Below are 26275 nucleotides of genomic sequence, written 5' to 3'. Positions count from 1 at the left end.
AACTAGTGAACCTGCGTGCCACAACTACTGAAGCCTGCACGCCTAGAGCCTATGCTCCACAACAAGAGAAGCCACGGCAATGAGAAGCCCACGCAAGGCAGAGTAGCCCCGGCTCTCTACAACTAGAGAGAAAGCCTGCGCACAGCAACAAAGACCCAACGCAGCCAAAAATAAATAAAATGAATAAATCTAAAAATGTGATAGAGTTGGTGTGGAAATAATGCACATCTTAATCCCATTTCTTTATAACATGTGACATTTATCAAGGAAATATTCTTAATCTCATTCATCTCATTATATGAATTATATCTCCAGTTCTTTGCTCTGTAGCTAAGAAAGCTGTAAGATAAAAAGTGAATTTATTTTTCAGACTCTTCTATAGAAATTGTATTGCTTTTTTCTTCTACTTTCCACTGACATGATCTTAAAATAAAATCATATTCAATTAAGGCAGTAACAATTGATATATTTATTTTTCAGAGATTTTATAATTGATAGCTTATCAGTGGAGAGAAATCATGTTCTTGTTAGAATAAATCTTATTGGGGGTCCAATGGAACGAATTTTGCCTCCAAGGATACTAGAGAAGGTAAGTGGGGTAAAGAGGAGGGGGGAATGTTTTTCTGACATTTTGAAGCAAGGTAGCCAGCTCAAGTGACAATAAACAACTTCTGAATATCCACATCACAGAATTGAACTTTTGTTACTAGAAAAACTTTAGGATGCAAGTAAATACTTTCTAATGAAAATAGCATTCTTCAAGGCAAGGTGTCTTGAGTGGTAGTTTGTGTTGCAGAGTAGGATATTCTTTTATTAAAAACTTGTCATTTTCCTTGTGTGTCTTTGAACACATATTAAAATTTTTTCACTTTTAATGTCTTTCCCCTTCATGATACCTGCTTTTTATTAGATGACTAATTCTCATTGTGTTTCATTGGCTATATTGAGTACCTCTCGTTTCATCAGTATCCATAGAGTTTGGTTTTCTCTTGAAGGGTTTTTTTGTTATTTTTACTGTTGTTTGTTGTTATATTAAGTACTTCACTCCAAGAATGGTGAGCTAGAAATGATTGACAGCATAGGAGAAATAGTTTTGTGAGCAGTCTAGTTGCTACAACAAGTTATCATATTTGTCTTTAGTACTTATTTAACGTTGTCTCTATATTTCATTTTAGTTAGTATCCATTAGAGTGTTGAATTATGATGTCAGATAGCTTTTGGTTAGTTATGCTACAACTCTGGAATTTATGAAACAAAAGCCAATTTAAGTGATATTTCAGAAAGTCTTAAAATTTAATATTAAACTACTTCCTAAAGTCATCTGTCTTCTTTTTTAGGGTGATGATCCATATCCTTGGCCAATGTTTTCATCATACCCTTTACCAGACTGCTATTTGTCAGACAGAGTTATGAGAAATGCTGATCTAAAACAAGGTAAAACATTTACCATCAAGTGCCATGTTTTACTGCTTTTTATTTTTGTTATAATTTGAAAAAAGATAAAGTATTATGAAGGGAGATTAATACTATTTTTCATTCAGCTCATATACCTGAATCCATATATGTCTGTTTCTTTGTAAGTTTTCATGATTTCACATGTTCCTTACTAAATGAATATTTGTATGATGCTGAATAGTTCTTATCAGAACCTTTTTTTTGCTTTAAAAAAGGGAATTAGTGATTTTCGATGAATTAATTCTCGATACGTAGAACTTTATTCCACAGATTAATATTTTTTAATATCTGTGTGCCATACGTAAGTCCTGTGTGCTCAGGACTTAAAATATAAATGTTATATAAATATAATAAAATTAAAATTCTGATATTTTTGACCTTTTAGGGAATACATTCAAGTAATTAGACAATTGTATGGTAATACCGTGTGATAGGAACTAAATATATAGAAAAATGTGTAGCCTGCTAGGGTAGCACATAAGCAGATGCTCTTCCAAAGAGCACTGAGTTTAAAGTGAGACGTGAAGTAGGTGTTTTCTGGGTATTAGAAGAGCATTTTTGACAGAGGAAACAGCAGTGAGACTAAAAGGAGCAAATTATATTAAGAAACATGAGTAGTTCAAGGATGTATGAGATTTGGACTGTGAGGACAAGAGTGACCAGAGGTAAGTCTTAGGCAGGTAAGCCAAGTTCAGCCGTAAGACCAGGGTACCTCAAGTTCAGGTATTTAGACTTTATCATAAGAGCAATAAAAATTCAAGCAGTTTTTAGACTTGAGAATTCTAAGATGAAATATGAAGATTTTAAACCATTAATTAGAGAAGTTAAATCTTAGTATCAACATGATCTCCTTGTACTATCAAACTTGCATTGGAAAGAAATAACGTATATAATTCATTTCATGTAGGTTAGATTCCACAGAGTGGTTGTTGAGAAATAAGAAATTTTTCTTCTGTGTGAGGCTTCATAAGCCACTTACTTTTCCCAGTGTTTACTTGCCTTAAATCAATCAATAGAGGCCATCAATTGATACATGTTTTTATTTCTATCCAGTGTTTAAGATATACACTGTGTATCTCACAATTGCATGGAGACAAATTTCTATTTGTTTTCTGTCTACCTAGGTTAGGGAAAGAGAATGTGAGGGATTTTTAAAAGTTTTTAATACTTGTCTTTTTAATACACTTTTAAAATTTTGCCGTATGTTTTTCTCGTGTGACCTAATTCAGAGATGTGGGAGCAATATTAAGTATTTTTCAAGAAGAAACTCTTAAAAGAATATCATTTTGGACTCTTACCACTGACTTGCATCTTTCAGTGAACCCAGTCTTTTATGTCTTCCTCTCCTACTTTCAGTCTTTTTAATCAGTCTTTATATTTTGTCATTCTGTCTTTAGGTTTCATTATGTATTCGCCTCCTCATTCCTTTATTCAACATGTTTCTTGAGTGCTGATTATCAGGTACTTCACTAAGCACCGGATATAAGATGATGTATAGCATATGATCTATTCTTCGTGCCTCAACCATTCAGCCTTTTTCCTTGTTACCATATAGCATCATTACCTTTGCTAAATTTCGCTTGGAAACAAATATATCTTTTCTTTTGAACAGCAAATTCATTCATTGTCAGTCTTACTTTGTGACTGCCATATTAGATAGTTTGTTTCTTCAAAGTATAATAGTTTGATAAAAAATATATGCTTTATTTTAAAATGACCAAGGCAGACAAATCAGAAAGTAAGATTAAATGGATAGTTCCCTGAGAAGGAAAAAAAAAAAAAAATCAATTCCTAGGAATCGGTGCTCAGAGGAGTATAATTTTTTTCCCTGCTCTACTCTTATAAGTGATTTAGAAAAGGGAGTAATAATAGCTTATCTGTCTAGCCCAGAAGATAACTGCAGAATGGTTATTAACCTCTAGTAAGCCTGTAATGCTGCCAGGCAGTCATATAGTGTGTCCACAGGTCCATTTACTCTCCTAGTCTCCTAGATGACTGTTTTCAAATATTCTCTTTCATCAAACCTTCCTAACCTCTTCCCAATCTTTCCTATCAGATGATAACTCTGTTTCCTTTTTTTTTTTAAACTGAGGAAATAGAAACAGTCAGCTTCCATGTGCTCCTGATACATGTCAGCTCACTCGGCTGCATCTGTGCCAATTTAGATTTTGTATTACTATGAATAAAACTGCAAATGTTAATTACAAAGTCCAGTTTCTCCATTTGTGCCCTGCATTCCATCCTCTTTTTTGCAAAGATATTGCTTTTAACAGTTCTCCCTTTTTCTTTATTGCTTTTTTTGTGGGTGGGGGTTGGGTGTGGATCTCCACTATAGCTTTCCTACAGGCCAGCAAGCATGCTGTTAATTTTTCCATATTTAAAATATCTTCTTTTGAATTTACTTTCCCCTCTCTACAATCCCATTTCTGTCCTCCTCCTGCAAAATTCCTTGAAGGAGTTGTCTAATCTTAATATTGTAGTTATTCTCTTTCCATGCTCTCTTGAATCCACTTGAAAGCTAATCAGGCTTTCACTCTTACTATTCTACCATGATTAAATCGACAGGTCAGATCTCATCCTCATCCTACTACACCCAGCATTAAAACTTAAAATGTTTGGGGCTTCCCTGGTGGCGCAGTGGTTGAGAGCCCACCTGCCGATGCAGGGGATGCGGGTTCCTGCCCCGGTCCGGGAGGATCCCACATGCGGCGGAGCAGCTGGGCCCGTGAGCCATGGCCGCTGAGCCTGCGCGTCCGGAGCCTGTGCTCCGCAACGGGAGAGGCCACAACAGTGAGAGGCCCGTGTACCGCAAAAAAAAAAATAAATAAATAAAACTTAAAATGTTTGATGCCTCTCTTTTTTGAAACATTTTCTTATTTGGCTTTCAGAAAGTACATTATCTAATTTTCTTCCCCCCTGCTGCATTTCTGGCAAATTCTTCATCTCTTTTGTTGGATCTTTCACATCTGTCCAACCTCTAAACTTTGGAGTGCCCCAGGTCTCAGTTCTTTTTTTTTTTTTTTTGTCTGTACTTATTCTTTGGGGGATTTTGTCTAGTCTCATGACTAAGATACCGTCCAGTACACTCTGATTTATATCTTAAACCCGTATTTCTACTTGACTGTGTACTCATATCAGTTTACTTGACATCTTTACTAGGACGGTTAATAAACATATCAAATTTAACACGTCTGAGATAAATTTCTGATACTTGGTATTCTTCCTCATTTCAAAAAGGACAACTTTATGCTTCCAGTTCTTTAGGCAATAAACCTGAAGGTTTTCTTTGACTCCTTCTGTCTTCATAACCCCACATCTAATGTGTCAGCAGATGCTCTTGATCCTTCATATCGGAAATAAAACCACTTTTCACTCATCTACTACCACCCTCGTCTCTCACCTGTATTATTGTAGTAACCTGTTCAGTTTGTTTCCAACACAGCAGCCACAGGAATGGCTACTGAAATGTGGGTTGGATCATTTAACTCCTCTACTTGAAACCCTCTCATGACTCCACTATAGCCTACAAGGCCCAACTCATTTGTGCCTGCCTTTCTGTCACATGTTCTGTTTTAATTTAGTACAATTTCAATTTTCTTTATTTAACTTCATATTTTCTCACCATATTGGACAGCAACTTCTAGCTGCCTTTCTGTTTGTACCTAAAACACAAGTGTTTGAATAAGACATTATTCTCAATTTAACAGCAGTACCTAATACTTCCTCCTAATAGTGGTCCTGGCATTATTGTGGTTCTTGTTAAGCAGGAGAGAATGATCTAGGTACCAGTCAGTGGATAGCCAAAGACGTACCTCAGGAAGCGATTTTGCATAGGTACGTACTGAGTCAAATATGAATCAAATATATGTCGTTCTGGTATTGCCGATGTATCACTCACCCTATACTCGTAGAAGAATGGCAGAAAATGGGAGAGGAAATCAGAAGCATGTCTGATTTTGATAGTACGTAAGAGAATACAGTGATGATATCTCTGTAACCTCAGTGAGAATAATGGAGCCAAATGTATTTCTAGCAGATACAAGTCTAAATTGAAAGTAATGTTCCTGGTTAAACTGTTCAATGTTAAACATTAATTATGCATTTAAAAATACTGTTTAAGCAGGCTTCCCTGGTGGCGCAGTGGTTGAGAGTCCGCCTGCCGATGTGGGGGATGCGGGTTCATGTCCCGGTCCGGGAGGATCCCACATGCCACGGAGTGGCTGGGCCCGTGAGCCATGGCCGCTGGACATGTGCGTCCAGAGCCTGTGCTCCGCGACGGGAGAGGCCACAACAGTGAGAGGCCCGCGTACGGCAAAAAAAAAAAAAAAAAAAAAAAAAAAAAAAATACTGTTTAAGCAATACTTTAAGATACAAATAGCTATTTTAAAAGCAAGCGTTCATATACTTGCTTTTTAGATTTAGAGGTAATAATTCACTGATTCTGATAGGTGTTATTCTAGTCATTTGCACTTCAATATTTGGGATATCATTTCACCGTTGTGGAAAAAATATCACTGTAGTTGTGTGCACATGGTGACATTCACCTAATTTGTCTCCCAACTTCTAGATTTATCCTTCTTGCTACACTTAGCATTTCCTCATCTGTTAAATTGCCTCTTGTTAGTTCCTTGGCATCGGTGTTAGCTATTAGATGATTTATCTTCATCTGTGAATAAGAATCTTGAGACATCATTTGGTTCAGTTATTTTTTTGTATTCATTTTTAGGGTCACCATATTAAAATGTAAAAGCCCTTTAAAAGCTGATTAATATTATTTATGTACATATGTCACATATGTGAACATACCTAAATCATCATACATAAAAATCTATTCCAAAATATCATCTCTCTGTTATCTGAGAGTTGAGAAAAGTAGGAAGAAATGTGTTAGTATGGTAACTTATTGTTCCTGTGCAGAAAATAAGAAAGAGGGAAGGGGAGTCGGAGAAAGAAGAGTTTGTATGGTGGTTAAAACCAAGTACCTGTTAGCATGCACTACTAGAGATTAACTCATTCCTTTCCCATAGGAAGCAGGAAGATTGTGAGAGAGCAATCTGTTTTGTTTTGTTTTTGTTTTCCTAAGCTAAAATTAGATCTCCCAGGAGTTATAACATCCCTAGCCAGTAGTATACGTTCCATTTTGATGTGTTCAGGATGGGTACTTCTTTCTCTAAGGAGGAAGGGAAATTCAGTACTTCCATACTGGGAAATAAAAATAGCTTGAGGAGTTGGATAGTGTACTCTGGGTATTGAAAGCATCAGAGAGAAATATCTTAATAAAATGAAAAATAAGCTCTTCTTACTTCCCTTTCTAGCATCTTCTATTCACTTTATTTTTTATTTTATAATGTTTATTCAGGCTGAATTATAAAAATCAGCAGTCTAGATTATGCCTGTATCCTATATACCTTACTACTGTAGAATTTCTATCTTTATCAAGAAACTGTTTGGAAATATATTTACTTCGTTGGGGCTGGTGTCTTCAAAGTGGAGAGTAAGTTGGTGGTGGTGGTGGTTTTTGTTTTTTCTTTGTTTGTTTTTTGTTTGTTTTGTTGTTGTTGGTCATTGCCTGTGTGTTTCTAGTATTCCTAACAGGGCCAACAGAGTAGCAGAAGCACAGCAATAACTCACAAGGTTACTGACTGCCAGGCCATTGGCAATGATTGCTATTCTTTGATCTTAGAAATTCACATGGCTGCTCATTGAAAGCTTCAAACATATTAGTAACTCCTGATGTAAGTAAACTTGAATGTTCCAAGAGCTCCTCAGTAGTCACTCTTTACCCATGCAAACCTCTGGAGGCCCTTCCTTTGTGCTGTCTAAGAAGTAAACAGAGTGAACGCTAATAACAAATATGTTACTTTCCCATTCTTTCATCTTGCTTGTCTTTTACTTCATCTCTTGTCTTTTCTCTTTCTTATGGTAATTATCCTATATATTCTGCATCAATCATATAGGTCTTTGAAAAAAATTTTTTTTTTTTTTTTCGGTACGCAGGCCTCTCACTGTTGTGGCCTCTCCCGTTGCGGAGCACAAGCTCCGGATGCGCAGGCTCAGCGGCCATGGCTCACGGGCCCAGACGCTCCGCGGCATGTGGGATCTTCCCAGACCGGGACACGAACCTGTGTCCCCTGCATCAGCAGGCAGACTCTCAACCACTGCGCCACCAGGGAAGCCCTGAAAAATTTTTAAAACAGCTTCATTGAGATATAATTAACATACCATACAATTAACCCATATAAAGTATGCAGTTGAGTGCTTTTTATTATATTCAGGTATGTGCAACCATCACCACAAATTTCAGAACATTTTCATCACCTCAAAAAGAAACCCAGTATCCTTGTTTTCCCCTCTTTCCTCACCCAGCTCTGAGCAGCCACAAATCTTTCTGTCTCTAGAGATTTCTCTAGTCTGAGCTTTCATATGAATGGAATAATATAGTATGCGGTATTTTGTGAAACAAACTTGGATTGTTTCCACCTTTTGGCTGTTATAATAATGCTGCTACAAACATTCCAGTACAAGTTTCTGAAAGCACCAAATCCTAGCCACTAGGCCACCAGGCAACTGCAGGTAAAAGTTTCTGCATGAACATGTTTTCATTTCTCTAGAGTGTTATACCTAGGAGTGGAATTGCTGAATTATATGTTAACTCTGATAGTTTGAGAAACTGCCTCACTGTTTTCTAAAGCAGCTAAACCATTTTACATTCCCACCAGCAGTGTATGAGAGTTGATGTTTTCCACATCTTCATTTGTTATCTGATATTTTTGATTCTACCATCCTACTGGGTGTGAAGTGCTATTTCCTTGTGGTTTGATTTGCATTTGCTTGCTGACTAATAATGTTGAGCATCTCCTCATGTTCTTTTTTTAAATTGAGGTATAGTTGATTTATAATATTATGTAAATTTTAGGTGTTCAACATAGTGATTCACAATTTTTAAAGATTATACTCCATTTATAGTTATTATAAAATATTGGCAATATTCCCTGTGTTGTACAGTATATCTTTGTAGCTTATTTATTTTATAGACAGTAGGTTGTACCTCTTAATCCCCTGTCCCTATCTTGTACCTCTCTGATTCCCTCTCCCCATCTCCCCACTGGTAACCACTAGTTTGTTTTCTGTATCTGTGAGTTGTTTCTTTTTTGTTGTATTCACTAGTTTGTTTTATTTTTTAGATTCCACATATAAGTGATACTCTTCATGTTCTTATTGGCCATTTGTATATCTTCCTTGGAGAGATGACTATGCAGATCCTGTGCCCATTTTTCAATTGGGTTATTTGTCTTTTTATTATTTTTTACATATTCTTAGTATAAGTCCCTTATCAAATATATGATTTAGAAACTTCTTTCATGCCTTAAAATACATTGTTTGTGCTTCTGGGCCTCTGCTCTTGATATTCCCTTTTCCTGGAGTACTAATTCCTACTCTTCATTTGGGTAATTCCTTCTAAACCTTTTGAAGCTTAGTCTGAATGTTACTTCTTCATAGAAGTAATTTCCACGTTATGTAAAATAGACTTCTTCCCTTGCTTCTCTCTCTGGCTCCCTGTTTATTTCTCTAACAGCACTTATAGTTTACCTATGAAGTTTACTTATGTATTTATTTTTTCACTGGCTGCTACTCTAGAATGTCACCTCCATGAACATTTTTGTCTAAAGTAGTAGGCAATAATAAATATTTATTGAATGAATGGGGGAATTAATATTGGATTTCTTCTCCCTTTGTTTTTCTAATCATCAAACTCTGTCTTCCAAATCTTTGTCAGAGGGCACTGGGAATTCCTTCTAGGCTAATCTGAAGTAAGTTTAGAAATTTTAATTTATACCTGGAATAACCTCTGATCTGACTCAGTTTTTAGAGAATGAATGGCTTTGCAGTTAGAAAGCTCCTTGAGCTAGACTTCTACATATATCATTCATGAAGGAGTCACTTTTATTATTCTTATTTTATCATTTACAAAGTACTACTTTACCCATATATAGCACATGAAAGGTATGCATTGTTAGCATTACATCTCATTTTTTCACAGTTGAAAAAAAAACCAAAAAAATGCACAACCTTTATTCTGTGATTACATCCAATTTAATCTTTTATAGCTTTCAGTGTCTTAACTCTACCACTTCCTCTACTGCATTTCTACTTATCTCATAGGAAATTGATTTTCTGACTGGCAGAAACATTCTGTTTCAAGTACTGTATAAAAGAGTAAGTTCCATGGTGATAATCATTCCCTTTAATGGAAAGCACAAAATAATGTTAAAATCGTTACTCTCTGATTATTCAGATATTGTAATTGGATATTTTTAGGTGACTTTATACATATATGAGAAAACAGGTCATTTTAAATCTTATATGAGAGATAAATCTCACTATGGTATCTTTTTTTTTCTTTTTGCCTCAACATGAAGTTGTTTTTCTTTCTACAAATTAAATGAGAAAAAGAGGGAGATTGTCATACAAAATTGAAATGAGTTCTAGATAGAACTTGCTTTTCACACTTTGTAATTTTTCAACTCTGAGTGAACTTTGTATAAAATCTATGTTGAATCGTTAGATTCTATGTGTTGATCAAATGCTTACAAGGACCATGTGATGTTCTTAGGTGAAGGTCAGGAATCTAAGTCACTGTATTAAATCTGTATTATTTGCATAGATTTGATACTTTATAAAGGCGCAAGTGAACATTCAAACCATTGGCAATGTTTATTAAAACATATTATGTGTTAATATGTTGGGGGGTGGAAAAGGCTTTTTGCTAAGTATTTTTATATATGTCTACTTTGAATATTTCATAGTTGGAGCCTACTGTTTATCGAAAGTTAATCATTGCAATGCATTTTGGTCAGTAAGAAAACAAATATGGATAAAGTTTCTACATTAGAGATGGAGCTGTAGAACAACAGCACCATATTTTGTGTCTCTGGGGTTATTCAGTGTTGAGTGAATGAGCAATAAAGTTGATAGCTTTTGTAGTTACAGTCTTAGGATGCCAACATATTCTAGCTCTCAAGACATGCTGATGTTATTTTAAATTGTTTGCATTAAAAGATGTTGAAATTTAGCCTTTTCAACTACAAATACTGTTATTTTGCCATTAGAATAATATCCTTATTTTTAAAAGACAGTTTTCATTTCTCTATATTGATTTTGTTTACCAAATTTTTATTTTTATCTTACTGGGTTTAATTCTTTTTTTTTTTTTTTTTTTTTTTTTTGCGGTGCGCGGACCTCTCACTGCTGTGGCCTCTCCCGTTGCGGAGCACAGGCTCCGGACGCGCAGGCTCAGCGGCCATGGCTCACAGGCCTAGCTGCTCCGCGGCATGTGGGATCCTCCCGGACCAGGGCACGACTGGGTTTAATTCTTTATTCACTGATGCTGCTCCTTGCTGACCCTTTGGTAATTTCTGTCTTTTCAGACATTAAGTTCATGCCCATGTCCCTATGAATTATCTTCATGTCTTTTTAACTTACAAATGGGATGACAATCATTATATAATCCTAATAGTTAGATTCAAAATTGGAATATTATCTACATAGTAAGTAGAATTGAACTTAAGAGGAGAAAAGGGAGAATGAGATGACCTATAATGGCAACTACATTTTAATAAAAGAGTGAAAATTGCCAAATTAACAAATGAGTAGACTAGGTTGCTTTTATTTCTAGTCTGATAAATTATGTAAGATTTAGGATTACCACCCTTCCTCCAATCAACTAAAAATAGAATCCCATGGGAAAAATTGAAAGTGCTTTGAAAAATAATATTATACTACATAAAATGTAATGCAACATGATGATGGGTATTCTGATTTTAAAAACCTTTTTGTATTATGTCTTACACATATAGTCTATAAATATTTTTAGTGATGAATTCTCCCTTTTATTAAATATTTATCTAGGCCTTTATGTCAAGTCAGACACTTTTTCTTTTTTCTTTCTGTATTGTTTCTAACCTTGGAATTAAAATTTATTTTCTGCAGGTAAAGGTAAATGGCTTTGATTTGGCATCATCCTGTTAACTGAGAATAGGGATATAAGATTATGGTTTCTTTCCAGTGTAGTAAATCTTGAGCTGCAGCTGTTGAGATACTTAGTTTAAAAATCAGAATAAGTATTTACTTTTGAATGATAAAACTCTTCATGTGCTTCTTACTTTCATGTTTGCAATAAACATGAATGGCAACCAGCAGAAATAGATCACCTGCTAGTTTAGGTGCAGGTCATAAGGGAAAACTAATTCCTTATTTTTTTTAAAAAACTTTTCACTGATTTCTCTTATAGTACATGCTTAATTATCACATATTAAAAGGAAAAGTGATATGATATTTCCAAAGTGAGGAATAATCTATATAACATATAGATGTCATGGGTTTAAGAACTCACAGTTCAAACAAAATAAAGACATGGAAGAATTTAGATACTCTCACATTTAGAAATGTAGGAAGAACTAATATTAAGCATCTGTCTAGTTGCTTCTTGGAGACCACTACAGGGTCTTCTTATTTATTGTATTAAGAGTAAGCTGGAATAACTCTATTAATATACATGGAAAAAGAAAAGATAAGCAGAAAACACAAATTGGAAGCAAATATTTCACAAATGAGCTTCAGTCTAATAGAAAGAAGGGTGACTTTCCAAATTAAGCCTAGGAATCTGTTGCTAGTTAGTTTATGAAATCTTCCATTTATTTGTTTCTTTTGTAGCAGTTGTTTATGATATTCTGTATAAAATGGGCATTTAAAATGTCTGATATCCTCAGAAAGAAGTGCTAAAAGTTTTCTGTATAGATTTTCTTTGCATTTATATTAAGCTTACATTTTTCCTCCCCTTGAAATTGAGGTTCTTTTTACATTATTTATAGTATAAGTATAATCTTTACTTCTATATAATAATCTTTTGAGAAATAAATTATACAATATCATCAAGTATGAAAAGATTATGGTGCTTACCATAACAAAGAATTTCAGAGTTTAGGTATGAAATATTGACTCTAATTGAATTTTGTAAACATGAAACTTGATGATTTTCCTTTCTTCCATTTTACTCAGTGGTAGTAAGTGCTTAATTGCTTGTTGCCAGAGGGAGCTGTCCTGTGCATTGTAGGATTTTTAGCAGCCTCCTGGTCTCTGCTCACTAGATGCCCATAGAACTCTCTCTTTGCACCCACCCCGCCCAGCTGTGACAGCCAGAAGTGTCTATAGACAGTACTGAAATATGGGGAGCAAAACTTAGTCCATTTGAGAACTATAGCTATAGATTCGTTTTTCCATTCTAGCACTTCATACAAATAGAATCACATAGGATACTTTATTTGTGCTTGCTTTCTTTAAGCATAATGGTTTTGAGATTCATCTAGTTTGTTACATGTACCACTTGGTTGTATCATTTTACTAAGTAGGATACCAGTGTAGATAACTACGATTTGGTTAAACATCACTTTTTGTTTGTATTTTCTTAAAATCCTTAAAAACAACTGCTTTAAAATTTGGGGCTGCTAATTGTATCACCTCAGTCCTTTCTGAGTCTTTGTATTAACTGATTTAACTACTGGTTATGAGTCGTTTTTTCCCCCTTTCTCATGTTAGTAATTTTTAATTGAATATTCAACATTATTAATTTTACATAGTTGAGTGCTAGATTTTGTTGTCTTTAAAGAGTAATGGACATTTTTGGGCATGCAGTCAAGTTACTCGTGGATCAGTTTGATCATTCAGGGCTTTCATTTTTTTGTTAGGGTAGGTGCAAAGTTGTCTTTATGGCTAATTTAACTCTGTTACTAAGGTGTGACTCTTCTGGTCTGTGGAACACTCTGGTAATTAAGGAGGACTCTTCACACTCTGTTTGGAACTTGGACATCTTCTAACCCTATGTATCCTCTGGGAATTGTTCATTTTACAGCTCTCAGCTGTTCTTTACCCAGTCTTGTGGAGCTTCACTCTTCAACTGCACAGCTGATTCTTTGCAACCAACTTGACAAAGACTTATACAGATTTCTGGAGTTCTTCCTTTGTTCATCCTCTTCAGTACTCTGATCCACAAATTTTAGTCTCCTCAGCCTCTCTGCAATTTGACTTCTGTCTCTTTAACTCAGCCAGACCTCCAGGGCATCCCCCTTCCTGCACAGTGATCTTGAAAGTGATTCAAGAAAAAAAACAGGGCCCAAGTGTAAAAGTTACCTCATTAGTTTCCCTTTTCTCAGACATGACGGTCCTGTACTGCCTATTGGCCAGTGTCTGAAAACTGTTTGGGTATATTTTACCCATTTTTCAAGTTGTTTATGGCAGGAAGGCAAGTCTGTTTCTAGTTCCTCCATCATGGCCAGAAGCAGGACTTTGGTTTTTATTTTTTTGTGTGTGATTATAAACATAGAAATTTTGGCAAACATGAAATTCTGTGTATCGTTCATGGTTGTTCTACTCCCCAAATCACTGATTCAGAGTTACTGTATTCCTATGGTACCATTCCTTTGATTCCGTTTCCCCTTGCCTCATTCTCCATGCCCAAGGGCTTTTGCTGGAGTAAGATTATTAGCCTCTCTCTGGACTTCCTCACTTATTCTGTACAAAGTTAGGAAAGAAAAATGTTTGTTAGGTGAATTTTGGAGAAGGAATGGAAAATCTTAGATTAGCCTACTTAAAGGCTGTATTTCCAAGTTAGCCTACCGTTTTATTTTTTCTGTTTTTAAAAAGTTTTTTTAAGTTAGCTTATCTTTAGATTATACTCATACCTTTCCTAACAAGAGCAGTCAGCAGAGGCCTTTGGTTGTCTGTCATTGTCTGTAATTGAATATATTCAGTGCAGGGGAGATACTTGTAAGTCTATGTGGCAGGAGATCCAAGTTATGGTGCCTAATTTAGCTGTTATAGTACTAGCACTGATATTTTGAACTCCATTTATCTTCTCCTGTCTACTTTTCATTTGGTTCCAAATTTAGAGGGGGGGAATAAAGGAACTGTTTCCCTCAAACTTGGTAACATCACAGATACAAATTTTCAATAAACATATCAAATCACTAAATATTTTTAGTCGTGACGTTGCATATTGAAGAGCTCACGCTTCCACTGAGAGCTGAGGGAAACGATAACCAGAGGTTATGAGCATACAAAGTTGTCTCTCTAGGAGTCTTGCAGGCACTCTGTCTCCAGCTCAGCATTTGTTTATTGTCTCAAATCAAATTTCCAGGTACTAAATTGGGCCCTTTAGCCTTTCTACCAATTGGTAGATTCAGATGCATACCACATTTGCTGCTTCAGAATTGTTTACACTCTAGTGCCTGTGCTCTTTTCCTTAGAATGAGATGAAAAAGCAAAATAGAATAGCAAATGTGAAAGGAGAGACAGGAGAGCAATATGAGGCTGTAGAGCCGGAGGGAAGAGGCAAAAGATAACAGGATTTTTAAAAAGTAGGTAATTTACAGAAGAGCTGTATGGACATTCTCTATTTGAAGGAGATGGTGGTGGTTATAAAAGGCAGGCTTGCAGATGGATAGAAAGAATGACACAGAAGGAAACAAAGATGAAAAACAAACTGCATTTGTCTTTCCAGTCATGTGCCACTAGTGATTTTTTATAGCAGTATAACTGACTCTTAACAGTATTATATTAGTTTCAGGTATACCACATAGTGATTCAGTATATTTATAGATTATGCCCCATATAAAGTTTTTATAAGATATTGGCTACATTCTCTGCTGTAATTTTATCCTTGTATCTTACTTTACACCTATGGAGGGTGGGGCAAGATCAGTGAAGGGGATTAAGAGGTACAAACCATTAGTGATTCTTAATAGGTTCTAGATAGTTTGTTCTTGGGAAATAAGTAATGTAGATATTCTAAATGGAAACTATAAAAATTCCATTTTAATGCTGTTCAGTTGTCTTTTACCTAACTTATATTGAGATGCATTTAACATTAATACTCTGCTGTTAATAATATAATTTTCAACAAAATTATCAGCTTTGATATTTCTTGTTTAAAGGTTTTGAGAATCTTTATTAAAAATAATAATTTTCTCCTTTGACTAAATCAATTTCATTTTTCTCTAGATATTGGTTCTGATTGAGGCCATTTATGAAATATTACAGAATCATTCTGGTCTTGATACTTAAAGAGAATAGATTAGATTAGTACTAAATATCAGAATTATACACTCTTCCAACAAAACAGTTCTTTCTGGTTTATGTGTATATTAGTGTGCATATGTTTGGTATAATTATATACTCATGATGATTGTATGAAAGAATATGTCTGTAGCTTTGATATGAGAAGGTTTTTTAGTGACCTAATTGTCAAATGTGGAAAGTTGAATAAATTATGATTTATATACTTAATCATATAATTTTATATATGATGACCATGAGGACTGTGTGAGGATATGTAGCTGCTTTTTTAGGACTAAATAAAACCAGTTTAGACCATTGGAATATGTATGTCTTTTTTGTTGTTGTTGTTGTTATATACACCTCTTATGTATGTCTTGATTATGCTCAATTATACTCCTATCTGTGTATATATAGTATAGGCATACACACACACACACATGCTTTATGACATGTAAGTTTCATGAGGGCAAGTGACCTTGTCTGTCTAGATAAAATAAAATACTTTTTCTGGAACTTGTAACTGTTTACATAATTAAGTTGAATACTTATTTTTCAGTGTATCTAGCATGTTTTGTTAACATAACAAGTCATCTTTCTTATTAGACAATGATCTTGGCAAACTTCTATTGCACTTCAAAATGTCTGATAAGCAAACTGAGTGGATAGAAAACTGCCGAAGACAATTTTGCAAAATGATGAAGGCCAAACCTGATACAGTCGGTGGAGGTGGTGAGTATGTTTCAATTTGTGTGAGTGTTTTGGCTTGAAGAGTATATTAGCAGAAGCTATGTTTTCCTGAAGACTAGTACTGGCATATCATATCTAGAATACATGATATTAATTCCAGAAGTCCATTGACTTCTGAGAAATTTGTGGTCCTGGAGAACAAAAATTAAAATTTGAGAAATTACTCAGCTTTCTTTTAGTACTGTTTCAGAGGCCTTGGAAGCTAAATCTACCTTTGCCTAGGTAACAGTTTGCTTGGTTTCACCAGCTTTCACCTAGCTATACCATACTGCTATGTTTTTGGAACTTTATTGAATGTTTTGACATATTTTGAAACTCCGCCACATCTAGCCAAATAAATTCAGTGACTTTTAAGGAAATTTGGGGGTGTGTGTGTGGGGATAACTATGTTGTCTAACCAGCAAGCAAGTTGTTTTATGTTCAGATATTTATATGCATGCATGCTTCCTAAAATTATGTTTTAATTAACATTATCTTAAATAAAGATAGTCTAAGAAAAAGTTCTAATGTCAATATAAGCTAGATTTCTTGAAAGCTATAATTTGAAAATGATTGTCCTCTTTATCAGCCATGCTTTATGGTTTTCATGTTTGTATCATTTGCTGTAAAATTAAAAATGGGAAATAAAAATAAGTTTATATTTTGTTGGAGAAATTATATTTTCAGGGAATATGATATATATGGGCAAGAAATCAAACATTATTCTCCAAAATTTTAGTGTAAAATGAGCAGTTCACCTGTTTCATACGCCCCCAAATATTTTAAAAATAGGTATTAGAAATATATATTTGTCACTGGTTGCATAATAGAAAATATTTAAAATAGGTTTTGCAAATGCCAAAAGGTACAGAACAAAATGAGAAAGGAGCAGCTTGGAATATTGTTCAGTTTAAACACCCTAAGTAAAGGTGTAGTTTTCTGAGTTTCTCTCTTACAGGGATGGTGATAAGACAGGAGAGAAATCACCTGTTCAGTCCTATCCATGACTCTGAAACAACATAAACAAGTAGAACATTACCATTAAAACTGTGTTCTATTTGGAATCTTGGGGCATTTCCCACAAGATTTGACCTTAGTTCTACATTACTCTGATACCGTGTCCACTGTTAGATTTTGAGCTACTTTCAAAAGTAGATCTTGACCTCTCTGCCCAGCAAGGTCTAGTAGGTTACACAAAACTCAGTTACTTTTAACAGCAACTTTATAAGATAGTCTGCATTTTATGGATAAGGAAACAAAAGCCAGGAAATGTTAGATAACCAGCTCAGTTCACAGTGGCAGACCCAAGAAGTGAATTCAAGCAATCTGAATCCAAAACTCGTGCTTAGTATCAGTTTTCGATACTACCTCTTTGCACCTTCTCTTTACTACCTAATATTTTCCACGTGGGAGGCAAACAACATTTATTAAGTAAACCCAGGTGAGCGTAATACTGATTGAGATAGAAGATGATAAAAGTTTTTAATATCTCCAGTCTCATAGCATACTTGTTTTCTGTCTATAAGCTAAGATGAACTAATTTGGGGGGTAAGCTGCAGAAATACTGAACAAATAAATGCTTTTGTAAGGCAGGCATGCTTATTTGTCTGTGTGCATGCACATGTACATCTGGCTCTATAATCTGGTTCAACTTGGGTTTTTTTTTTTTTAGACATCTTTATTGGAATATAATTGTTTTACAATGGTGTGTTAGTTTCTGCTTTATAACAAAGTGAATCACCTATATGTATGTGTATATACATGACTCTTTTTGAATTATGGTTTGCTCAGGGTGTATGCCCAGTAGTGGGATTGCTGGGTCGTATGGTAGTTTTATATTTAGTTCTTTAAGGAACCTCCATACTGTTCTCCAGAGTGACTGTATCAATTTACATTTCCACCAGCAGTGCAAGAGGGTTCCCTTTTCTCCACACCCTCTCCAGTGTTTGTTGTTTGTAGATTTTTTTGATGATGGCCATTCTGACTGGTGTGAGGTGATACCTCATTGTAGTTTTGATTTGCATTTCTCTGATGATTAGTGGTGTTGAGCATCCTTTCATGTGTCTGTTGGAAATGTGTATATCTTCTTTGGAGAGATGTCTATTTAGGTCTTCTGTGCATTTTTGAATTGGGTTGTTGGCTTTTTTGATATTGAGCTGCTTGTATATTTGGAGATTAATCCTTTGTCAGTTGCTTCATTTGCAAATATTTTCTCCCATTCTGAAGGTTGTCTTTTCGTCTTGTTTATGGTTTCCTTTGCTGTGCAAAGGCTTCCAAGTTTCATTAGATCCCATGTTGAATAGTAGTGGTGAGAGTGGGAAACCTTGTCTTGTTCCTGATCTTAGTGGAAATGGTTTCAGTTTTTCACCATTGAGGATGATGTTGGCTGTGGGTTTGTCATATATGGCCTTTATTATGTTGAGGAAAGTTCCCTCTCTGCCTACTTTCTGGAGGGTTTTTATCATAAATGGTGTTGAATTTTGTCTAAAGTTTTTTCTGCATCTATTGAGATGATCATGTGGTTTTTCTCCTTCAGTTTGTTAATATGTTGTATCACATTGATTGATTTGTGTATATTGAGGAACCCTTGCATTCCTGGGATAAACCCCACTTGATCAGGGTGTATGATCCTTTTAATGTGCTGTTGGATTCTGTTTGCTAGTATTTTGTTGAGGATTTTTACATCTATGTTCATCACTGATAATGGCCTGTAGTTTTCTTTCTATGTGACATCTTTGTCTGGTTTTGGTATCAGGGTGATGGTGGCCTTGTAAAATGAGTTTGGGAGTGTTTTTCACTCTGCTATATTTTGGAAGAGTTTGAGAAGGATAGGTGTTAGCTCTTCTCTAAATGTTTGATAGAATTCACCTGTGAAGCCATCTGGTGGTGGGCTTTTGTTGGTTGGAAGATTTTTGATCACAGTCTCAATTTCTGTGCTTGTGATTGGTGTGTTTAATTTTCTGTTTCTTCCTGTTTCAGTCTTGGAAGGTTGTGCTTCTCTAAGAATTTGTCCATTTCTTCCAGGTTGTCCATCTTATTGGCATAGAGTTGCTTGCAGTAATCTCTCATGATGCTTTGTATTTTTGCAGTGTCAGTTGTTACTTCTCCTTTTTCATTTCTAATTCTATTGATTTGAGCCTTCTCCCTTTTTTTCTTGATGAGTCTGGCTGATGGTTTATCAATTTTGTTTATCTTCTCAAAGAACCAGCATTTAGTTTTATTGATCTTTGCTATCATTTCCTTCATTTTTTTTTCATTTACTTCTGATCTGATCTTTATGATTTCTTTCCTTCTGCTAACTTTGGGGATTTTTTTGTTCTTCTTTCTCTAATTGCTTTAGGTGTAAGGTTAGGTTGTTTATTTGAGATGCTTTTTGTTTCTTGCAGTATGATTGTATTGCTATAAACTTCCCTCTTAGAAGTGCTTTTGCTGCGTCCCATAGGTGTTGGGTCATCGTGTTTCCATTGTAATTTGTTTCTAGGTATTTTTCGATTTCCTCTTTGATTTCTTAGTGATCTCTTGGTTATTTAGTAGTGTATTGATTAGCCTCCATGTATTTGTATTTTTTATAGATTTTTTCTTGTAATTGATATGCAGTCTCATAGTGTTGTGGTCAGAAAAGATACTTGATACAATTTCACTTTTCTTAAATTTACCAAGGCTTGATTTGTGACCCAAGATATGATCTATTCTGGAGAATGTTTCAGGAGCACTTGAGAAGAAAGTGTACTCTGCTGTTTTGGCAGGAAATGTCCTATAAATATCAATTAAGCCCATCTTGTTTAATGTATCATTTAAAGCTTGTGTTTCCTTATTTTGTTTCATTTTGGATGATCTGTCCATTGGTGAAAGTGGGTTGTTGAAGTCCCCTACTATGATTGTGTTACTGTCGATTTCCCCTTTTATGGCTGTTATTATTTGCCTTATGTATTGAGGTGCTCCTATGTTGGGTGCATAAATATGTACGATTGTTATTTCTTCTTCTTCGATTGATCCCTTTATCATTATGTAGTGTCCTTGTTTGTCTCTTGTAATAGTCTTTGGGTTTTTTTGGTTTTTTGGGGGATTTTGGGCGGGATTTTTTTCTGCGGTACGCGGGCCTCTCACTGTTGTGGCCTCTCCCATTGCGGAGCACAGGCTTTGGATTTGCAGGCTCAGCAGCCATGGCTCACGGGCCCAGCCGCTCTGCAGCATGTGGGATCTTCCCAGACCAGGGCACGAACCCGTGTCCCCTGCATTGGCAGATGGACTCTCAACCACTGCCCCACCAGGGAAGCCCTAGTCTTTGTTTTAAAGTCTATTTTGTCTGATATGAGAATTGCTACTCCAGCTTTCTTTTGATTTCCATTTGCATGGAATATCTTTTTTCCTTCCCCGTACTTTCTGTATGTGTTCCTAGCTCTGAAGTGGGTCTCTTGTAGACAGCATATATATGGGTCTTGTTTTTGTATCCATTCAGCCAGTCTATGTCTTTTGGTTGGAGCATTTAACCCATTTACATTTAACGTAGTTATCGACATGTATGTTCCTATTACCATTTTCTTCGCTGTTTTGGGTTCGTTATTATAGGTCTTTTCCTTCTCTTGTGTTTCCTGCCTAGAGAAGTTCCTTTAGCATTTGTTTTAAAGCTGGTTTGTTGGTGCTGCATTCTCTTAGAATTTGCTTGTCTGTAAAGGTTTTAATTTCACTGTCGAATCTGAGTGAGATCCTTGCTGGGTAGAGTATTCTTGGTTGCAGGTTTTTCCCTTTCATCACTTGTAATATGTCTTGCCACTCCCTCTGGCTTGCAGAGTTTCTCCTGAAAGATAAGCTGTTAACCTTTTGTGGACTCCCTGTATGTTATTTGTTGTTTTTCCCTTGCTGCTTTTAATATTTTTTCTTTGTATTTAAGTTTTGATAGTCTGATTAATATGTGCCTTGGCGTGTTTCTCCTTGGATTTATCCTGTATGGGACTCTCTCCGCTTCCTGGACTTGGTTGACCATTTCCTTTCCCACGTGAGGGAAGTTTTCAACTATAATCTCTTCATGTATTTTCTAGTCCCTTTCTTTTTCTCTTCTTCTTCTGGGACCCCTATTATTCAAATGTTGGTGCGTTTAATGTTGTCCCAGAGGTCTCTGAGCCTGTCCTCAATTCTTTTCATTCTTTTTTCTTTATTCTGTTCTGCGGTAGTTATTTCCACTATTTTATATTCCAGGTCACTTATCTGTCCTTCTGCCTCAGTTATTCTTCCTTTGACTCCTAGAGAATTTTTAATTTCATTTATTGTGTTGTTCATCATTGTTTGTTTGCTCTTTAGTTCTTCTAGGTCCTTGTTAAACATTTCTTGTATTTCCTCCATTCTATTTACACGATTTTGGATCATCTTTACTATAATTACTCTGAATTCTTTTTCAGGTAGACTGCCTATGTCTTCTTCATTTGTTTGGTCTGGTGGGTTTTTACCCTGCTCCTTCATGTGCTGTTTGTTTCTCTGTCCTCTCATTTTGCTTATCTTACTGTGTTTGGGGTCTTGTTTCTCAGGCTGCAGGTTTGTATTTCCCATTGTTTTTGGTGTGTGCCCCCAGTGGCTAAGGTTTGTTCGGTGGGTTGTATAGGCTTCCTGGTGGAGGGGACTGGTGCCTCTGTTCTGGTGGATGAGGCTGGATCTTGTCTTTCTGGTCATCAGGCTCATGTCCAGTAGTGTGTTTTGGGGTGTCTTTGACCTTATAATGATTTTAGGCAACCTCTCTGCTAATGGGTGGGGTCATGTTTCTGTCTTGCTAGTTATTTGGCATAGGATGTCCAGCACTGTAGCTTGCTGGTCTTTGAGTGGAGCTGGGTCTTAGCATTGAGATGGATATTGCTGGGAGAGCTTTCACCGTTTGATATTATACGGAGCTGGGAGGTCTCTGGTGGTCCAGTGTCCTGATCTCGGCTCTGTCACCTCAGAGGCACATGCCTGACACCTGGCCAGAGTACGAAGACCCTGCCAGCCACACAACTCAGAAGAAAAGGGAGAAAGAAAGAAAGAAAAAATAAAAATAAAGTTATTAAAATAAAAATTTAAGTAATAAAAACAGAAAAAAAAAGAAAGAAGGAAGCAACCAAAGAAAAAACAGATACACCAATGATAAGAAGCGCTAAAAATTATACTAAAAAAAAAAAGGACAGGCACAACCCTAGGAGAAACGGTAAAAGCAAAGCTATACAGGCAACATCACACAAAGAAGCATACACATACACACTGACAAAAAGAGAAAAAGGAAAAATACATATCTCTATATTAAAAACAAAAGGAAGAGAGCAGCCAAATCAATAAGCATATCTACCAATTATAATAAATTCTAAATACTGACCTAAGATAAACATGAGACCAGAAACAAATTAGCTGCAGAAAGCAAAACCGAAGTCTACAGTTGCTCCCAAAATCCACCACCTCAATTTTGGGATGATTCGTTGTCTATTCAGGTATTCCACAGATGCAGGGTACATCAAGCTGATTGTGAAGATTTAATCCGCTGCTCCTGAGGCTGCTGGGAGATTTCCCTTTCTCTTCTTTGTTCGCACAGCTCCTGGGGTTCAGCTTTGGATTTGGCCTCGCCTCTGCGTGTAGATCGCCTGAGGGTGTCTGTTCCCACCCAGATAGGACAGGGTTAATGGAGCAGCTGATTCGGGGGCTCTGGCTCAGTCAGGCCAGGGGAAAAGAGGTGTACAGAATGGGGGGCAAGCCTGCAGCAGAAGAGGCCAGCATGACGTTGCAACAGCCTGAGGTGCACCCTGTGTTCTCCTGGGGAAGTTGTCCCTGGATCACGGGACCCTGGCAGTGGCGGGCCACACAGGCTCCCGGGCGGGGAGGTGTGGAGAGTGACCTGTGCTTGCACACAGGTTTCTTGTTGGCAGCAGCAGCAGCCTTAGCATCTCATGCCCATCTCTGCTGTCCAAGCTGATAGCCTTGGAGCTTGTTTAGGTGGTGCCCTGAATCCCTTCTCCTCGCACACCCTGAAACAATGGTCTCTTGCCTCTTCGGCAGGTCCAGACCTTTTCCCGGACTCCCTCCCGTCTAGCTGTGGTGCACTAGCCTCCTTCAGGCTGTGTTTACGCAGCCAACCTAAGTCCTCCCCCTGGGATCTGACCTCCGAAGCCTGAGCCTCAGCTCCCAGCCCCCACCCGCCCCTGCGGGTGAGCAGACAAGCCTCTCGGGCTGGTGAGTGCTGGTCGGCACCGATCCTCTGTGCGGGAATCTTTCCGCTTTGGCCTCCGCACCTCTGTTGCTGCGCTCTCCTCCATGGCTCCAAAGCTACCCGGCTCCGCCACCCGCACTCTCCGCCAGTGAATGGGCTTCCTAGTGTGTGGAAACTTTTCCTCCTTCACAGCTCCCTCCCAGAGGTGCAGGTCCCATCCCTAATCTTTGTCTCTGTTTTTTACTTTTTTCTTTTGCCCTACCCAGGTACATGGGGAGTTTCTTGCCTTTTGGGAAGTCTGAGGTCTTCTGCCAGCATTCAGCAGGTGTTGTGTAGGAGTTGTTCCACATGTAGATGTATTTCTGATGTATTTGTGGGGAGGAAGGTGATCTCCATGTCTTACTCCTCTGTCGTCTTGAAAGTCTCGGTCAACTTGGGTTTTAAATATAAGCAATCTACAGTTATCAAGAACCAAAGATTTTAAAATTATCATTACCTATGCTGCATTTTCTCCCCAAAATCTCTACGTAAGACTCTGCAGTGCACAATAAATACCATGTACCTTCATTAATATTTTTTCATAATTATAATATTGAGTGAATGAATTAGTCTTAACCTCTCTATAAATTATACGATCTGAATCCAAAAGGAGGTAGACAAAGGAAATTCAGTTAACAAGAAACTTATTGAGAACCTACTTGTTGACCCTCTGTTCTGCTCCCCACTATGGGCAGCTACTGTCCTTTGTAGGTAATGGTAAGGAGGGGGCGAACAATCCATCAGTAGTCTTCCCAAATTGATTTAAACCCAGGGCATCTAAACAGCTATCAGGAGAGAAAATTTCAAACTTTCTCTGGCTTGAGCTCCTGCTGTTTCCAGAGTTTTCTTTCCCGGGTTTTAGCTTTTAAGAACAAGTGAGACAATGTAGATGTGTAATTGCCTAACATTCCTGCACTCACTTGTAATGAGTCACTCGGAGAAGCAATAGATTATATGACCTAGAGCTCACAGGCCGAAGTTAATTTTTTAAAACATGAGTCAGATTTTTCCTTTTCATGACCTTATTTTTGGTCTGTGAGTATTTTCCACCCTACCCCCAACTATATCTGAGACCTTTTTCCTAGCATAGAACTAACGAGGACATGTTCCCTGAACCTCTATAAATTTCCTTCATTTTCATGTGTTTATTTCATTCAGCTCTGGGAGAGAACATAGTTTCTTGTCAGGAAGGTCTCTGTAGGTCTGATTGACTTCTAGTTTCCCCTGAATTTACTAACCTAGCCTCTTGTTGTCTATCCATTCTAAACATTGGATTCCATCATCAATTGCACGTTTAATTTCTACTCTTATATCTGTCTTTGTAGAGTTGTCTCCGTATTACAAAAAGCTTCTATTTCTCACATTATCTTCTAATCATTGTTTTCCACTAATCTTTTATTTGTGACCTAATAATTAAATATACAATTTTAAATAGGTTCCAAGTATGTTCTTCCTATTTCTGTTCTCTAATATTGATAATATAGTTTATAACTGGAATTCTAGTGTAGGATTCATATAATTTGAGTTGGTCACTAGATAACATGTACAACATGTCTGATAGACAGTGTTGGAAACTGGTATGCTTTATAACTATAATACATTTTGTATAACTGTATACTTCAAATGCTCAAATTATCACAACTTGGACTCTTAAGAGTTTTTGTTTAAGTTGGCCTCTTTGTCCTTTAAATTTTAATTTATTTTTTCTGTTTTCCTCTGAAAGAATCCTGGCATAGTAACAGCAATGAGGTCATCTAGACTCACTTTTTCAGCTCCTAAACATAGTTCAAGGGATTCTGGTTCCTTTCAGTGGGGAGAATAACATTAGGGGCAAAATTTGAGCAACAGTGTGCATTAGGTGCCTCCACATAATCACTTAGGATAAGATGACATGAGTCAAGTGTCCTCTTTAAACAACAACAACAAAAAAAAGTGGGGGCTGTATTTTTGTTTCAAATTTACTTCTGGCTATATATATTTTTTAATTTTCCTCTGAGCATTTAATCTAGTTTTCTCATTTTGTCCTGCCATTTAGATTTTATCTATATGAGATGCCATGGAAAGTATTAAAGTGTATTCTTCTTGCATTCTCTTTTCTGACTGCTGTCACTAGTATATACCTAGTACAGTAATTGAAAGAAACAGCCTGGTTCCCTTTGACTTCTCTCTTTCTTTCATCCTCTGACTCTCATGTACTTGGTTACCATGTCTTAGAGTTTATTCTTAATTTTTTTTTAATCTTTCTTTCTCATCCATGTCCTCTGCTACTACTTTAATTCAAGTATTAATCATTTAGCAACTAAATTATTGTGTGAAATACATGATCATTTTAGGAAAACTAGAAATTATAAACAAAATGAAGAAAGTTAAATTTACCTGTAATCTCTGAAGGATAAGGTTAGCACTAAGTTATTTTTAGCCAAAAAGATTTAATACCTACCATACTATTTTCTTTTGCCATTTCACTCAATACAGTGTTGTACAGAATTTTCCATGTCAGTGAATGTGCTTATACAAAGTAATTTTTTTAATATCTTTTTTGGAGTATAATTGCTTCACAATGGTGTGTTAGTTTCTGCTTTATAACAAAGTGAATCAGTTATAAATATACATATGTTCCCATATCTCTTCCCTCTTGCATCTCCCTCCCTCCCCCCCTCCCTATCCCACCCCTCTAGGTGGTCACAAACCACCTAGCTGATCTCCCTGTGCTATGCGGCTACTTCCCACTAGCTATCTATTTTACATTTGGTAGTGTATATATGTCCATGCCACTCTTTC

The 26275-nt window shown here is 36.5% G+C and overlaps 1 protein-coding gene across 1 annotated transcript in view; it reads left to right on the top strand.

Moving 5' to 3' along the window:
- Positions 1–26275, top strand: part of TBC1D32 (TBC1 domain family member 32) — a 184002-nt gene that overhangs the window by 107093 nt on the left and 50634 nt on the right. The window contains exons 25-27 of the mRNA XM_082669226.1: positions 481–589; positions 1338–1434; positions 16171–16296. Coding sequence (XP_082525352.1) covers positions 481–589; positions 1338–1434; positions 16171–16296 — 332 coding nt within the window. The remainder of the gene's footprint in view (positions 1–480; positions 590–1337; positions 1435–16170; positions 16297–26275) is intronic.

This window comes from Grampus griseus, assembly GCF_964374135.1.
Source record: "Grampus griseus genome assembly, chromosome: 13".
Classification (NCBI taxonomy): domain Eukaryota; kingdom Metazoa; phylum Chordata; class Mammalia; order Artiodactyla; family Delphinidae; genus Grampus; species Grampus griseus.
The sequence above is the reverse complement of the archived record's forward strand: the minus strand, read 5'-3'. Positions and strand labels throughout refer to the sequence as shown.